At 46.8% G+C, this 16,561-nt stretch overlaps 1 protein-coding gene across 1 annotated transcript in view; it reads left to right on the top strand.

Moving 5' to 3' along the window:
• Window positions 1–2,218: 2,218 nt before the first annotated feature.
• The window catches only part of LOC128972644 (vascular endothelial growth factor receptor kdr-like), a 149,848-nt gene continuing 135,505 nt past the window's right edge, over window positions 2,219–16,561 (top strand). The window contains exon 1 of the mRNA XM_054388721.1: window positions 2,219–2,533. Coding sequence (XP_054244696.1) covers window positions 2,470–2,533 — 64 coding nt within the window. The 5' untranslated portion in view covers window positions 2,219–2,469. The remainder of the gene's footprint in view (window positions 2,534–16,561) is intronic.

Below are 16,561 nucleotides of genomic sequence, written 5' to 3'. Positions count from 1 at the left end.
TTTATGTATAGTGTAAGGTCTAATGCCTTTGGTTATCTTTCTCTTCTTTTGAAGGTAAACTGATCAAGAGTAACCAAAAAATGCAAACCACATGATTCGACCTGCTCTGGCAGACCCTGCTTTATCGGGGGTGGTTGCACTATATCATTTCCAGAGGTTCCCTCCCAACCCCCACCATGCTGGGATTCTGAGATTCAGCCATGGGACTCTGAAAATGCTTTCCTGTAAGCCTGTAAGAAGTCATTTAACCCCAGTGTCACATTTATGGCATTACCAGGAATGACAACTTGTATGGGCAGCTGTAGAGCTTCCCCTACTCTCTCCTTATCAGCACAGTGGTTTGTGTATGTTGTTTAGGTTGGAGATTAGGAACAATTTCCTCACTGCAAGAGTGGTCAAGCATTGTTGGAACAGGCTGTCCAGGGAGCTGGTGGAGTCACCATCCCTGGAGGTGTTCAAAAGACATGTAGACATGGCACTCTGGGACATGTTTTGATGGCTGTGGTGGTGTTAGGTCAGTGGTTGGAATTGATGATCTTAAAAGTTTTTTTCTAAGTGAAACAGTTCTCTGACTTTATATTTCTCTGAAAGCTCAGATGTGCATTGCAAAGCACAGGACAACTCCCTCCCCATAAGCTGAGTTTCCAGAAGTGTCCCTTAAATGCACTGGGACATCTCCCAGGACACCTGGCACTGGCTAAGTACAGTTTCTAACCCAGGCTGTGCTACCCCTGTGGCTGAAGGACCCAGTAAAAAGATGTGAAGGAGTAAGGGGAAGTTATCTGCAACTCCTGTGGCCAAACCAGGCTGTTCCCCACCAGGCAGGAGTGCTCACCCCTGCTGAAATCCTTCCTGGTATGGTGAGAGCAAAGACATGGGACAGGAGGAAGCCTCAATACGTGGGTGGATCAATTACCACCCCAATGGATGGAGATACTCTTCTGGTGACAGGGGAGCAGCTGTGATGAGAAGCCCTTGAGAGATGAGGCAGGCAGCAGTGTTGTGTGAACAATGACACCAGGAGGGCTGCCTGAAATGTCCTCTCTCCCACCCCCCACCCCACCCCCACCCCCCCACCCCCAAAAAAAAAAAAAAAACAACAAACAAACCAAAAAGCCAAACCCAAACAAATCACTTTCTCTGTCTCCTAAGTGTGAGGGATGCTCAGATGTGGCTGCCGCCAAGAAGAGAGGCGTTGCGGCAGGGGGTGACATTCCAGTGGGATATGCTGAGTGGTATCGGGAAAACCCCAAAATGCCCCAAACCAGGGGAAGCCGGGAGGAGTGGGGGGTGGAGTAAAGACATTTTCTCTTGAAAGACAAGTTGCTTCTCAGAGCTCGTCCCCCTGTGCTGGAGCCCTCAGAACCCCCTAGCTGAGAGGGAGATTCCAACACCCTCACTTCCCTTTGCGGGAAGCCGGGACAGGACCGGGAGAAGATGCTGCCACCTGATGCTCCCCCAGCTCTGACTTTGCTGGGAAGCGGCAGGGAACATCTGGGAGCCTTCTTTGCCCCATCTCAGGCAGCAGCAGCAGCAGCAGGAAATCCAGGAGCTGCGAGCAGTGACAGGGAGGGAGAGCGAGCGATGAGGTCCCTTTGCCTCGCCTGGTGACGTCTCTCCTTCCTCCTCTTTTTTTTTTTTTTTTCCTGTCCCTATAAAGAATCTCGGGCTCGCATCAAACTTCCCAGCGAAAGCAAACCAAACCCAGAGGGGTGGGAGAAAAGGGAGAGATTCAAAACACACCAGGCTCTGGCCATGCCCAAGCCAGCTGCCTGCCCTGGGCACCGTGGGGTAAACCCAGGCAGGTAGCCAAACTGGGAGAACCCTCTCGTCCTGCCTTGGAAAACTCGGTGAAGTTGAAGAGATTTTTCTTCTTCCTTGATCTCTGCAGCACCTGCACCTCCCTGGATAAATATATCTAAGAGGAGGATTTTTCATTCCAGCTACCTTACCCCAAGCTGCCGGGAAAGAACTGCAGCGACTCGCAGAAGTGCAGCAAACTCTTTTGGCCAAACTTTTCGGGTCTTTTGCTCCGCTTTTTAACCCTTTTTTGAGTTACTTTGCAGCACCCAGACGGGCTGGGAAACTTCAGGCAGAGTAACATCGAATTCCCCCAGGAATTAGAAAAGCAGGGGGGAAGAAACGAGGAATAATTGTGAAAAGGGGGGGGCGGGGGGGGCCCCAGAAAGTTTAAAGGAAGAAAGGAGGGGGCAAAATACTTAAAAAGGAAGAAAGGAAAGGAAAAAATACTTAAGGAAGAAAAGAAGAAAAACAAAATCTGCAGCCCAAGGATGAGGCAGTGAGTGGAAAGAACAATTTAACTGGGATCAACAAGTGGGAATTTCTGCACTTTCCTTCCCAACCCTGCAAGCTTTACAGAAACTTGTTGCTGGAAAAAGAAAAACTTGATCCCTGCTTTTTCCTTTGGACTTCTGCATTTCACAAGGGATTTTTTAGGAGGCATTGGAGATGCTCCCCAAGCTCAGCACAACTCTGGCTGTCTATGTCCTTCAGGGGCTGCTCCTGATGCACGGTAAGATCCGATTCTCCGGTGCTCTCCAGGGAATGAGGCTGCTCAAGGGGCGGGGGTGGGACACGGAGAGCTGAGGAGGCTCCCTTGGAGCTCCTGCAGCTCTCCGTATCTCCCCACTCCCCAGCTCAATATGCTCTGTGAGGTGCAAATCCCAATTTTCGCTGATTAATGGGATTTAGAAGAGTTCCTTCATGACACTGTGGATTGTATAGGGGACACAGGCTGTTATGAACTGGGGAATTTCTTGTGATAGTAATGATGAGGATTTTATTTCATTATTTCTTTTAATACTGAATGTATTTCACACCTCAGGACTTTAGTGTTTGTATGGTTGGACTTGATGATCTTAGATGTCTTTTCTAACCTTAGTGATCCTATGATTCTATGATAAACTTTTCCTAGTTTAATACCAAAACTTACAGAAACTCTGTGAAGCATCCCTAACCTCAATTTTTCTTTTTTATTATTATTTTTTATTCAGTCAGGGATTTAATGTATTCGTAGACTGGTCTGGGTGGGAAGAGACATTAAACTCCAACCCCTTTGCAGTCAGCAGAGACATCTGCAACTGGAGCAGGTTGCTCAGAGCCACAGACCACCTGACCTGCAATGGTTCCAGGGATGGGGCATCTCCCATCTTTCTGGGCAACCTGGGACAGGGTCTCACCACTCTCAGTGTCAAACATTTCTTCCATCTCTCTGGTCTGAACCTCCCTCTTTTAGTTCAAATCATCACCCCTTGTTCTGTCACAACAGGCCCTGCTCAAAATTCTGCCCCCAGCTTTCTGATTGTCCCCTTGAAATCCTGAAAGGCCACCAGAAGGTCTCCTCAGAGCCTTCTCTTTTGCAGTCTGAACAGCCCCAACTCTCTCAGCCTGTCCTCACAGCAGAGGGCTTTCAGCCCTCCCATCATTGCTGTGGTCTCCTCTGGCCCTGGTCCAGCAGGTCCATATCTCTGCTGAGCTGAGGACTTCAGAGCTGGCCCCAGCACTGCAGGTGGGGTCCCACCAGTGATATCCCTTACGCAGGAAGGAATTGATTGGCAAGCACCAGCCGCACTGAATTTCACATACCCCCTCCAGCACTTTCCCCACAGATACCTACAGCATAAACACCTAAGCCTGAAATGGTGCCCTAAAGGACTTCTCTAGCTGTTCCCAAAAACACTGAAGCAGCAAACCCTGCAGGTAGAACAGAGCTCTCCCACTGCCACAGAAGCCCTTGGGACCTGCAGCAGTGCCTAGGGTAACCCTAGGGAAGGCATCACCCTGGACATCAATCCCCACACCGCACTGGCCACCAGTACCCACACCCTGAGCTGCACCTGGCGCAGCACCGGAGGCTCGCAGCCCTGGGAGCATTCCCGTAACGTGCTCCATCTGGCTGGCACGTGCATGAGCAGCCAGCTGCCTGCTGCAGGAGCTTCAATGGCTGAGTGGGCTGGAAAAGTCGCCTGTAGAAGGTGTGTCTATTAGAAACCCAATGGGAATTTCACAAAGGCATAAATCAGCCCAGACTTCCCTGGATCAGAGGGAGATAACAAGAATTTGGCAGAAGGGAGAAAGTGAATTCACTTCATCCAGGCTGGAGTGGAGCGTATTGTGCAATTCAAGAGAGGTTGTTACTGAGGAGACTGGGTGCAAATCTTGGCTAGAGATGCTACCTCCATTTATAGGCTGACTTGGGTCCTCAATTACCAGGTCACTCTCTTAATAATTTTGGTCCTAATAACTTTGGAATGCGGTCCAGATTCCCTTTCCCATCAGTGCAGGCACAGAGATGGCAGTGTCTCCATCCTGTGACAAAGAAAGGAAGGCAAGCACATCGCAAACTGTCCCTGTAGGCAAAGGCTGCTGATGGATTTGGAAGCAGCATTATGGATGTCAGACCTTTGTCCATCATTAAGAAAAGATAATATGTTCACACAGTCTCTGTGTGCCCTAATTAGGCTGGAAGCCAAACTGAAACAGGGCCAGGAAGCCAGAGGATTCTGGATAGTGCTGATGCTACTGAAGTATTAACTCCTCAGCCACCTTCCTCTCAAAGATGATCTCCATCAAAGAATTCAGTGACTCTTTGTTTGGCCTCCCAAGGCACAAGAGGCATAACTCTATTCTGTAGGCTGTGAGTTAAACCTCCTCAGGCATCTTTGTTTTCAACATCAGGTAGAGTTGTGCTGAAGCAGCTGACTGATTCAAACCCAAACAATTGTATCTGCAACGCAGACAGATCTCACAACTATGAAAGACATTCGGTAGCTGAAGTGCTGAGTGAGGGCAGTGCAGCTGAGGTTAGGACATCTGGTGCCCTGGTTCTCAGATGCCCAAGTGAAAGGAAGGTCCCTCAACTCATACCTAACCCAAGCAAAAGAGTTTGAGTGTCCTCTCCTTCGCTGTTAATAGCTGGGAGCTGTGTCCTTACCTTCTGCATGCTGGCCAAGGCTGCCTACATGTGTGTGGACACCAGAGCACAGAAGTTAACCATAGCCACGTAGTCAATCCAAACAATGGTCTCCTTTAGAGAACTCCTCGTTTATGTGGTGCTTTCAGACCTTGGGAGTGTTTAGCAGGGTGCAGAGACCATACAAACATTGTCCTAATAATTTCCTGCCTTATTATAAACCTCAGCTTCAACATGTTTTGGTCAGGCATTGGAACAGACTGCCCAGGTAGAATCATCATCCCGGGAGGCGTTCAAGAAATGTGTGGACATGGCACTTTCGGACGTGGTTCAATGGCCAGGGTGGTGTTAGGTTGATGGTTGAACTTGATGATCTTAGAGGTCTTTTCCAACTCAAACAATTCTATGATTCTATATTTTATGTGCCTAAGACAGTTCTATGAGGATCATTAAACTTCCACTTTCTGTTTGCTTATGACACAGCTTATGTTCAACTCCACAGAGTACTCATCAGAGTCTGTCTGCTCAGACCTTCTGATGTAGCAATTATTGTTCAGATGCCAACAGCTGGCACATGTTTTAGGTACAGAGAGAGTTGGTTAAAACCAGCCCTTTGAAAAACAATCTGTAAAGAGCTTTTTACACTCTCAACATTGCCCATAAAAAATTTAGTGTCCTTTCTCCCCCTGACATTATCATCAGAAAGGTTTTAAGATAGGAGCAATGCAAATAACTTTGCAGGCATTGGAATAAACTCAACAATTTCACTGGAAAACTAACAAGATTCAAGAAAAAAAATCAGGTCCTGGCTGATCCCTTTGAAATTAAACCAGGTCTGAAAGAGAATTTTTTTTGCTTTGTTTACAACCTACACATAGAATACACTAGGATGGGCACTTTAGCTTCTTACCGTTAATTTCAATTATACCAAGTAGTAGTAGCTGAATCTAAAGCTTCAGGAGCTCAAACTCCCCTTGGTTTGTCAAGTAGGAAGTTCACTGCATGTAGCTGAGAAGGCTGCAGACTCAGCCATAGAACCATGGAATTGTTTTGGTTGGAAGAGACCTTTAAGATCATCAGGTCCAACCGTTAGCCCAGCACTGCCAGGTCACCACTAAACCATGTCCCTCAGCACCAAATCTCTATGGCTTTTTAATCCCTCCAGGGATGGGGACTCCACCACTGCCCTGGACAGTCTGGGTCAGGCTTTGACAGCCCTTTTGGGGAAGAAATTGTTCTTCATGCCCAACCTAAACTTCCCCTGGGGCAACTTGAGGCTGTTTCCTTCTTCTTGCTTCTTGGGAGAAGAGACCAAGCCCCCACCCGGCTCCAACCTCCTTTCAGGGAGTTGTAGAGAACCAGAAGGTTTCCTCTCAGCCTCCTTTTCTCTAGGCTGAACAAGCCCAGTTCCCTCAGCTGCTCCTCAACAGCCCTGTTCTCCAGACCCTTCACCAGCTTTGTTGCCCTTCCCTGGACCTGCTCCAGCCCCTCAAACTCCTTCTTGGAGTGAGGGCCCCAAAACTGAACAAAGGTGAGCACTGCTGCAAAGTCTGAGGCTTTCAGGTTTTGCCTTTCTATGAGGCAGCCAGTGCTGGAAAGTTGGGGCCTGGGTGGCTGACAAGATGGGCTGTGGATCAGTTCTAGCAAACCAAAAATGTGTCTCTTAATTGATGTTCTTCCTAAACATTTGCTTTACTGTGGGAAAAATGTTATAAAAAGCAGAAAAGGCTTTTTTTAAGATTGTGATATATGAGCCTCCTGCCTGAAGCTGCCACATTTGAAACCAACTGGAAATCTCTTTACACTAATTCATCCATTTAAGGCAAAGGGAAAAAAAATGTCAAGTATTTCTGAATACTCCCTGAACTTCTAAAAACCAGCACTGTACCCAGAAGGATACTGAGAATACAAACCAGGCTGGCTGCTGAAGGTTGCTGATGTAAGACCTCACAATATTCTGGGCAACATTTATCTCTCTGCATTTCCCCCTTGGTCTGCTGATAGGTATCAATCCAAACAAGAGCAACAAGTTTCATTTGAGTTATCTCTGGCATTTCATGCATCCTCTAAGACATTCATGTAACGATGAAATATTTGTACAGAGAATTAGCTGGAATTACTATACTTTGAAGTAATAGATCAGGTTGGGCTGAACATGTGATATTTATATTGCTGGTAGGTTTTTCACCTGTGTTAATGGGGGTCTGGACTAGATGGTCTCCAGAGGTCCCTTCCAACCCCCATCATTCCAAGATTCTATGACTCTATGATTCTCTGATTCTTTCATTCTCTAATTGTATGAAGGAGGGCAAAATGTTTCCAACCACAACAGAATTCTGAGGTACAGCCACTGGTTGGTGATTTGTGGTTTTCCTAAGTTTTTCTCCCAAATTACCAGCACAGTTTGAAGGAGGGTGAAGCTCTACCCTTTGCCATATATATGCAGAAATAAAACTCATCTTTTGCTTCCAAAGTCATTTGCAAAGCATATGCAGCATAGGGTCACTTAAGCATCAGCAAAGGACAGAAGGAACAAAGCAGCTGCTTCCAGTTTACATTGCAAAACAGCTTTGGGGGCAGCAATAGCCACCTGCATTTTTTAAAGCTACACAGGAAATTTCCAAGAGGCAGCATCTGACTTTCAAAGTGAGCATGAGGAGGATGCTGAAGCACAGCCCTGCTAAACTTCCCATGCTTAGTTTGATGTTTCTTCTGATCAGCCTTGCTCCACCTCTCCTTTTTTTTTTTCCTCTAAACCAGTGCAATGTCACTGGGATGGGAATTGAAGTGGAAGTAATTAAAGGATGTTTGGAATATCTAATCAACAGTTAGGAACAAAATAGATCCATACCTAGTGTTTTGCTTCAGAAAGCAGCTCAGATGACTGACAGCACATGAAGGCTTCTGAGTGCTGATCAAGACATTCCTGTTTCTCCAGTCCTCACCTTGAGGCAGAACATCTAACTGTACTCTGTCACAACGACCAAAAAATAACTGGCTACCTAAATAAGCTGGTGTAAAATGTGTGTGATAGGGAACTGAGCTTCTCACCAAGTTAGGCACCTCTTTCATTTTTAAGGCCATGGAGAAAACAATAGAAGCTGCCAAAACCAACCAGCCAAGGTAATTATCTGGAAATGGCATTTAATGGCTTGCCCCAGGGAGCAGAACTTCAGCAGCAAAGAGCTCGAAATCATCAGAAGCAAGGCAAGATTAGAATAAATTGTGTGATGTAAGGTTTTCTCTCAGAGATATGACCTCAGAGACTTATCCATGAGCCACTTCCTCACACGAGGAAGGAAGAAGGTTCAGAAAAGGTAGAGACTCAATCTGTGATAGGCAGAACTGATGGATATCCATCTGGTGCAAATCCCAGCCCATTTGAAATCAAGTATTAACATAAATTTGGAGCTGAAGTAGGCAAATCTTGTGGTTGCTTTTACAAGCTGATCGTAGCTCCTGCACTCACCAATAATTAAGAAATGAGAAGAATTTCTTGGACCTTCTCAGAGCTGAATCTGGTGTGATGGTGCTTGTCTATGCCATAGCTGAGTCAGGGCTTGCAGCACATGCAGCCATCCCTGGCATCACACTGTATGTACCTAAGTGACAGCTCTGTGAACTCAAAGGATGTGGAAATGTATGCAGTGAGATCACATACTAAGGGCAGCTGAGCTACCACCCTGTGCAAATGTTGTTAACTTGTATTTGACTGTTAGTGTGTTAGTGTAGTGTCAGCTATGCACTCTGGTAGAGGCAATAGGTCTGTAGATTGCTTTGTGATGGACAGTGAGGGAATCTAGACTGCTTTGTGATGGACAGTGAGGGAATCTAGACTGCTTTGTGATGGACAACAAGTGAATGTAGACTGCTTTGTGATGGACAGTGAGTAAATATGTAGTCTGCTTTGTGATGGACAACGAGTGAATGTAGACTGCTTTGTGATGGGCACTCAGTAAACTTGTGGACTGCTTTTCAGGCAGTCCAATACCCACATCTCTGGGTCCTTGAATTAGTTTGTCTTTACAGCACATGTTTTATGTCCTTACTGCATCCTGTATCCCTTCTCTTGCTTTTTCCCCCCCTTCCCTTTCCTGGATGTCTCCTAAACTCCCCTCAGGGCTCAGGATTCTTTGAATTTTTACATTAGAAAAAGCCAGGAGGAATTTCTCAGCCTTCCCATAACAGGAGGCTGCACAGACTCTCTTCCCTGTACCCAAATGAATTTTGCCTTTAAAATGCTGCCTGGTACAGAGATTTTAGCAAACCAAGGAGGGATTGCCGAAGACCTGCAGCTGAATCTCTTGCCTTCTTGCTGTAAGGAATTTTACAATAAGCCATTTTTCCAAGCCTTCCCCCCAAAAAATCTAGAAATGCAGAAGAAGTCTAAAGAAGCCAGTTTTCCTTCATGCCCTGCAGGGAATGGCAAAAGCATATGGTCCCTGAGATTTTAATCTTCAGCCAAAATCCTAAACTCAGGCTTAGAATGTAAAGGAAATATAGGGAGCAGCCTTCTATTTTCAGACCACTTGCCTTTGTCTTCTGCATTTCCACATAGGTTTCCTTAGATCTTCCTGTGTTTTTCTGAACTGTGGGAACATGATTGCCAAGGAAATGGAGAGGGGAGTTTTCAGCCCTGCTGGGATTGTTCTTGATTTAAGGGTCAAGGAAGCTTGACCTAGTCATTACCTGTTCCATTTTTTTTTCACAAGATCACTGCAAATCTAAACCACCTCAGCCAAAATATTTGCTTCCTTAGAGCCCACAGCTCAGACCTTGCACACCTTGAATCCTTCCTTGCAGATACTCCAAGGTCAGTGGTCAGGAAAAGCACCAACCACCATGGGGCTACTTTGCATGTCCCTCTCCACTTATGAGTAAAAGGGGATTGCTCATAGGGATAATCCACACAAACACCCAGCAGCTCTTCTATGCAGCGTTCATCCTGTTTGCTCTTAACTCACAGCTCATTAACTCTAATCAATGCTGAATACAATGATTTAGGAGCTGAAGAAGTTTCCTCCCTGTCCCTAGAAGCAGGCAATATGAGCAAACCCCCATTTCTCATCCTCAAAGCCCTCACAGCTACTATGAAGGTCTCTTTTTGGACCTTTGTAGCCATAGGGAACAGCCCTGAAAGCTGATACCAAGCCTGGACTTCCTCAGCTTTTACTCTGGGTTGTGCTGGTGTTGGTGTTTCAGACCTTTAGCACACAGATGCCTTCTCCAGGAGTTATAAAACATATTTTTCCCTTCTGTTTCTTCACTTTTTTTTCCAGCTGCCCAAACCCAGCTCCCTAAGGGGCTGTAACATGCCCACACAGTAGCATTTGGAAGCCCTTCTTGAGGGCAATCCTAATCGCATTGTGCCTTCATACAGGAAATGGCTGTTGGAAGAGATTGCCCAGAACTCTCAACAGGAAGGCTGTGTTTGAAAGGAGGGAAGTAAAGCACTGGGGATTATCAGTGGCAAACCTCAAGGTTTCTGTCTTTCCTTGCAACAAAATAAATCCCACAGGTGCTGGGTTATCCAGCACTGGGTCACTGGGTACATCCCCCACCTCCACTGACAGAAGGGTTCCCATTCCATTCACAGCTGCTTTGGAATTATCAAAGAGCCATGGAATAGTTTGGGTGGGAAGGGACCTTTAAAGCTCATCTATTCCAATCCCCTTGCAATCAGCAGGGATATCTGTGACCAGAGCAGGTTGCTCAAAGCCCCAAACAACCTGATCTCTCAGGGCAACCTGGGCCAGGGTCTCACCACCTTCAGTGTCAAACATTTCTTCCTTGCCTACAGTCTTAATTCCCCTCTTTTGGTTTATCATCATCCCGTGTCCTGTCACAACAGGCCCTGCTCAAAAGCCTGTCCTCAGTTTTCTGGTCACCCCTCCTTAAGTACAATTATTTAATTAACACTGTCATTGATAATTTATGAGCACTCATCCCATGAAGAATATCAGAAGAAATAATACTGCAGTGGCCAGGAGTGAAGAGAAATGCTTTTCCCAGATTTCCTTCTGGATGTATAGGAGGCAAAGAGAGAGGTATAGGAAGCAAGGCAGTCACACCAGCTTTTGCTGCATGACACAGCAGGATGGAGCCAAACTGTACATTTCTCTAGCTAAAGGGGTTTTGTACCGATACAATCACACAATCAGTCCAGTGGAGGCTACAAAGATGCAGGGGGGCCTGGAGCATCTCTGTGAGGAGCAAAGATTGAGAGCTTTGGGGCTGTTGACCCTGGACAAGAGCAGCCTGACAAAGGATCTGATCAAAGCTCAGCAAGAAATAAAGGGGGGGAGGGGGGCAAGAGGATGGGACCAGACTCTTCTCAGTGGTGCCCAGGGACAGGACAAGGGGCAATGGGCACAAACTGGAACCCAGGAGGTTCTATCTGAACAGGAGAAACTTCTTTGGTGTGAGGGTGCTGGAGCCCTGGTGCAGGCTGCCCAGAGAGGTTGTGGAATGTCCTCTGGAGAGCTTCCAAACCCAGCTGGCCATTGTGATCCTGGGCAAGCTGCTGTGGGTGGAAGGGAAGTTGGACTAGATGATCCCCAGAAGTCCCTTTTAACCCCCACCATGCTGAGATACTGTAATTACCAAGCAGAGCAATGAACCCCCAGAATCCTATGTCAATGTGAACAGAGTGGAGCATGCAAAGGGGAGAGATTCCCTGGGGCAGTCTCTCCTCTGGCTGCCATCTCCATGCCCATCTCACTTTATGTTTCTCACAGTTCATCATCCTGCTCAGGGCTGACTTTTCCACATGTAATGATACTGTGGGTCTCTGGGAAAGTATCATGAAGCTGCTAATGATCCCGTTAACAGTTTTATTACTTAATCCACAGATCCATCAGGTTCTGACTGATCTCCAAAAAGGAGATGAATCAAGTCTTCAGTGTGATGTATTTATAGGTTTGGAACTGCTGGGAGGTTTCTAGTCTGTGCTTGCATTTATATTGTTTCTCTTGGCTTTCTGACTGTCAAATAAACACGGGTAGCTTCACTCTCTGGGTCAATTTGGGCAATATCACCCTGACCTGATGAAAGAGAAGTGCAAGTCTAAACAAAAGATTCAGTTTGGCACCATTCCTGGGATGAAGGAACTGTGTGGGCAAGATGAATTTGGGAAGACAGCAGGCTGAGGAGCAGAGCACATCAAAGCTTCCCCCATCTGTAGTGTACACTGCAATTCCCATCAGGAAATGCTATCATTACACTTGAAGGAGGATGTATATGAGGTTGGTTTATTCTTCTTAGTATTATGGAAACATAGAATCATTAGGGTTGAAAAAGACCTCTAAGAACATCAAGTCCAACCATCGACCCAACACTGCCATCGCCACCAAACATGTCTCAAAGTGCCATGTCCACACATTTCTTGAACACCTCCAGGGATGGTGACTCCACCACCTCTCTGAGCAGCCTGTTCTGATGCCTGACCACTCTTGCAGTAAAGGAAACCCAATGTAAATGTCCCCTGGTGTAACTTGAAGCCATTTCCTCTCATTCTATCCCTGGTTACTCAAGAGAAGAGACAAACACCCACTTCGGTGCAACATGAGATTATTGCATGAGAGTACTCTGACCTATAGACCAGTCACACAAAAAGACTGCTAGAGTTGGTGGTATCTGTGCTATGGCTCGTAGCAGGAGAGCATCGTTAGAGTAGAAAATGAAGTTACAACAACCCCTACAAGAAATCTGAGGTTTCACAAGATATTAATTGGACTGTGATCTTTACACCAAGGATAAAAAGGTTTGGTATAAATTAGCCATGTACTTTGCCTTTCTTATTGCTATCTACTTTGCACTTTGCAATGTTCCAGCCCACATGGTGAAATGCCATGATTAACTGAATGTAGGAGAGAGCCTTCTGCTTATGAAAGTTGATCTCTGTTGAATTTTGTGCATAACTCTGCTTGTTAGATTTCTATTAAAAATAAATTACTAACCTTCTTTCCCTACTGTACTAGCCAGCATGCCAGAGCTGGGATCCAGTATCATCCAGGGCAAGCAGCCACAAACAGGCACCACAACGTCCTGCGGGTCTGCAAGCACAGGCTAATGCTCCTGAGAGGAAGGTTCTCCTTTTCCCATCCCAAGGATCTGTGCACAATTTGTTTTAACATCCTTCATGATGGTATCTTCAGCTTTCTGAAGAGCTCCTGGCAAAAAGGATGAAAGCAGAGGAAAGGTGAAGCTTTTCACAGAGTCAGAGAATCACAACATGGTTTGGGTTGGAAAGGACCTTTAAAGGTCATCTAGTCCAACCCCCCTGCCATAAGCAGGGACATCTCCAACTAGATCAGCAACACTTGGATGTGTTGGGATGTGAGTAAGGTATCCTCTGGGTTGACCTTCTTGCAGTGTACACAATAAAGGCATTCTGAGGAATTCTCAACCTACCTAGGTCAAAGGTCTCTCTTGTGCCCTTCCATTTAATGATTGAGGAGATGTTTAGCATGCATTTTACTGCTGGCCTTTGAATGGCTGCCTTTTTGTTTTTATTCTATATTGTTCTGAGTTAAATAGTAGGAAAAGAGAAATCTCTGCCACCATAACATTCTCCTATAGGTCTATTCATTATAGATCCCAAGAGGAAACTGGGAGTTGGCCAGGACAATGGGCTGATGGACAAACGAGCATACATTAACTTTCTGTGGCTGCATAGTGCTTCTGGGCTGCATTTCCTTCGCATTCTTAGGAACATAATGTGGTTTGATGTCTTCCTCTGCCTTCAACTGCTCTCCTTAGACATACTGGACATCAAGCAGCCTCTGCAGCAGAGACCTCATGTGGATGTCCTTCAGGCAGATGTGGTGGTGAACTGAGGGATACTTTTGGGGTGAGCAGGAGGACCAGAAGAAGAGGCCCAGCCAGCTCTGCACAGCACTGGCTCAATTGGGTTGGGGGTGCTGGGGTGACTGCTGGCCCCCTGCTATGCTCCAATTTTTTTCATGAGGAAAAACTTCTTTCCTGTGAGGGAAGGAGCCCTACAGCAGGCTGCCCAGAGGGGTTGCGGATTCTCCTTCTCTGGAGAGATTCCAAACCCACCTGGACATTGTGATCCTGGGCTTTAGCAGGGGATGGGACTGGATGATCTCCAGAGGTCCCTTCCAACCCCCTCTATGGTGGGATTCTGGGATTCTGTGAAACCAATTAGGATGTCAGGTGGGTTGGACATAAGCCATGATGTTTAAGTAATATTCTGGTCCCCCTGACAGAATCAGAAATTAATCTCCCTCCTGTCCTCCATACAGACTTCTATAGAACCTGGCTTTGTCTGTTGTTCTCTCGCCCTGCTATGTGATGATCTCACCTACTTTGCATGGGAACAGAGCCAAGCAGATGAAAAAGATTAGATTAGAGCCCAAATCAGTCATCGTTACCCTGCCTTTGGGGTTGCACAGTCTGAAAAGCATGACAGCCTTTTCTGAAACCCTGCCTGTCCCACCCAAAAGGTGTGTCTAACACACCACTCCCTGCTGATGCTGGCTTGCACAGCCTGCTGACACGTTCTGGGTACCACTAGGTGCCTGGCCAGGCTTGTTCCTTCTTGACTCAGTAGTCCAGATATGGTCACACTAGGGCAGCTAGGGGCAGAGAACCTCCCTCGACCTACTGGTCACACTCTTCTGAATGCCCCCCAAGGAGACCACTGGCCTTCTTGGCTGTGTGAGCACATTGCTGGCTCATGGTGAACCTGGCAACCAGCACTTTGGTCTTTTTCTGCAGAGCTGCTCTCTAGCAGGTCAGCTCCTCACCCGTATTGCTGTAGGGGGTTATTCCTCCCGAGGGGCAGAACCCTACACTTGTCAGGAGATTCCTCTTTGCCCAGCTCTTCAGCTTGTCCAGGTCTGGCTGAATGGCAACACAGCCTGATGGGTGTCAGTCACACTTCCCAGTCCTGCATCATCAGTAACCTGGCTGAGAGTACATCCCCAGCCCTTCGGCCAGGTTGTCGATGAACGCACTGAACAAGACTGAACTCAATTCTGACACCTGGAGAACGTGGTACTTCCCTCATCCTCTTGGCCCACACAGAGGTGGTAGGTTGCCAGCTTCATGAAAGGGATAATGAAGCTGAAACACACAGACATAGACATGCATAGGTGCAAATGGAAACACTGTCCCTCCAGTTACAGCTATCTTCCACAAAGCCTCTTGGTTTTCATTCTGACTGTGTCTTCTGGCACACAGGAGTTTGCAGAGCTAATTTTCAGCTCCTGTCTGATGGATTCCCCTGCTGAGTGTCTGTTACAGTTAAAGGATTCCAGATTGAGAGTTTGTTCTCATCTCCCCTGTGCACATCTACATCAGAGGTACTTCTTGGAGAGCTGCATAATGAGCCTGGAGTGCTACAGAGTGTTTGTGCTGACGTTCAGGAGGATTTCCCCTCTTTCTCAGGGGGAAGGTAGCCATCCTACCCTCAGAGCCCAGGTGTTTTCTACATCCCAGTAGAAATAAGGTGATTACAGGAATGTTGCCGAGCAGCAAAAGAAGTTCCCCTCCCTAGGAGCTCACTTGTTCTGAAGTTCCATGATTTTGGGGAGGAGGAGAGAGCTGCAGCTGAGCAGCAAGGGTTATAGAATCATAGAATCATTTTGGTTTGGAAAGACCTTTAAGATCATCGAGTCCAGCTCTAACTCTACCAGGCCTGGTGCTAAACCATGTCCCTCAGCACCACATCTCTGCATCTTTTAAACACTTCCAGGGATGGGGATTTACACATCCTCTGTGGGGAGCCTGTTCCAGTGTTTGAGAACCCTTGCAGTGAAGAAGCTTCTTCCAGTGCCCAACATAAACCTCCCCTGGTGCAACTTGAGGCCATTTCTTCTCATCCTGTCGTTTGTTACCTGGGAGAAAAGACTGACCCTCACCTGGCTCCAACCACCTTTCAGGGAGTTGTAGAGAGTCAGAAGCTCCCCCTTCACCCTCCTTTTCTCCAAGCAACCCCAGTGTGCTCAAAACACACTGTTGCCTCTCTTTCCTCCATTCCCCCCTGTGCTTGCCACACTGGGCTCTCTCAGAGGAGAGGACAATGCCACCCATACCACATACTGATTAGTGCCAACATCTTCCAGCTCCTGTAGAAGCCAAAGAGAGCCTTTCCATGGACAATCCTGCAGCTCAGCACAGAACTTGGAGGCAGTTTACTTCAGCTCTAATTCCTGCCCTGCTGCAGGCTTCCTGTGTGACCTGAAGTGAGATCCTTATCTTATCTCTCCTCAGTTTCCAGCAGTATATAACAGCAATTACCAACCTCACAAACAAGTTGCAAGGTTAAATCCCTTTGTAAGCCATCTCCTAACTAATCTTAGAATTGCAGACTGTTATGATTAGGATTATTATTGCCATTTTGGCATTGTCCTTTCTCAGCCATGAATGTTTTGTTCTCATATCTGCACCTGCCCAAAGCTACAGTTAAGGTTTAATTGCAATTTACCCAAAAGTTTTTCTCATTTTTGAGCACAGGACATTGGATCTTCACCCCCCAAGGCCCTTTGAGAATGGGCATGGACATGCAGACAAAAACCCATGAATGATAGAATTGGAACAGGTTGCCCAGGGAGGTTCTGGATGCCCCCTGCCTGGAAGTGTTAAAGGCCAGGTTGGATGAGG

This window comes from Indicator indicator, chromosome 17 (genome assembly GCF_027791375.1).
Source record: "Indicator indicator isolate 239-I01 chromosome 17, UM_Iind_1.1, whole genome shotgun sequence".
Classification (NCBI taxonomy): Eukaryota; Metazoa; Chordata; class Aves; order Piciformes; family Indicatoridae; genus Indicator; species Indicator indicator.
This window is presented reverse-complemented; position numbering and strand designations above follow the sequence as displayed.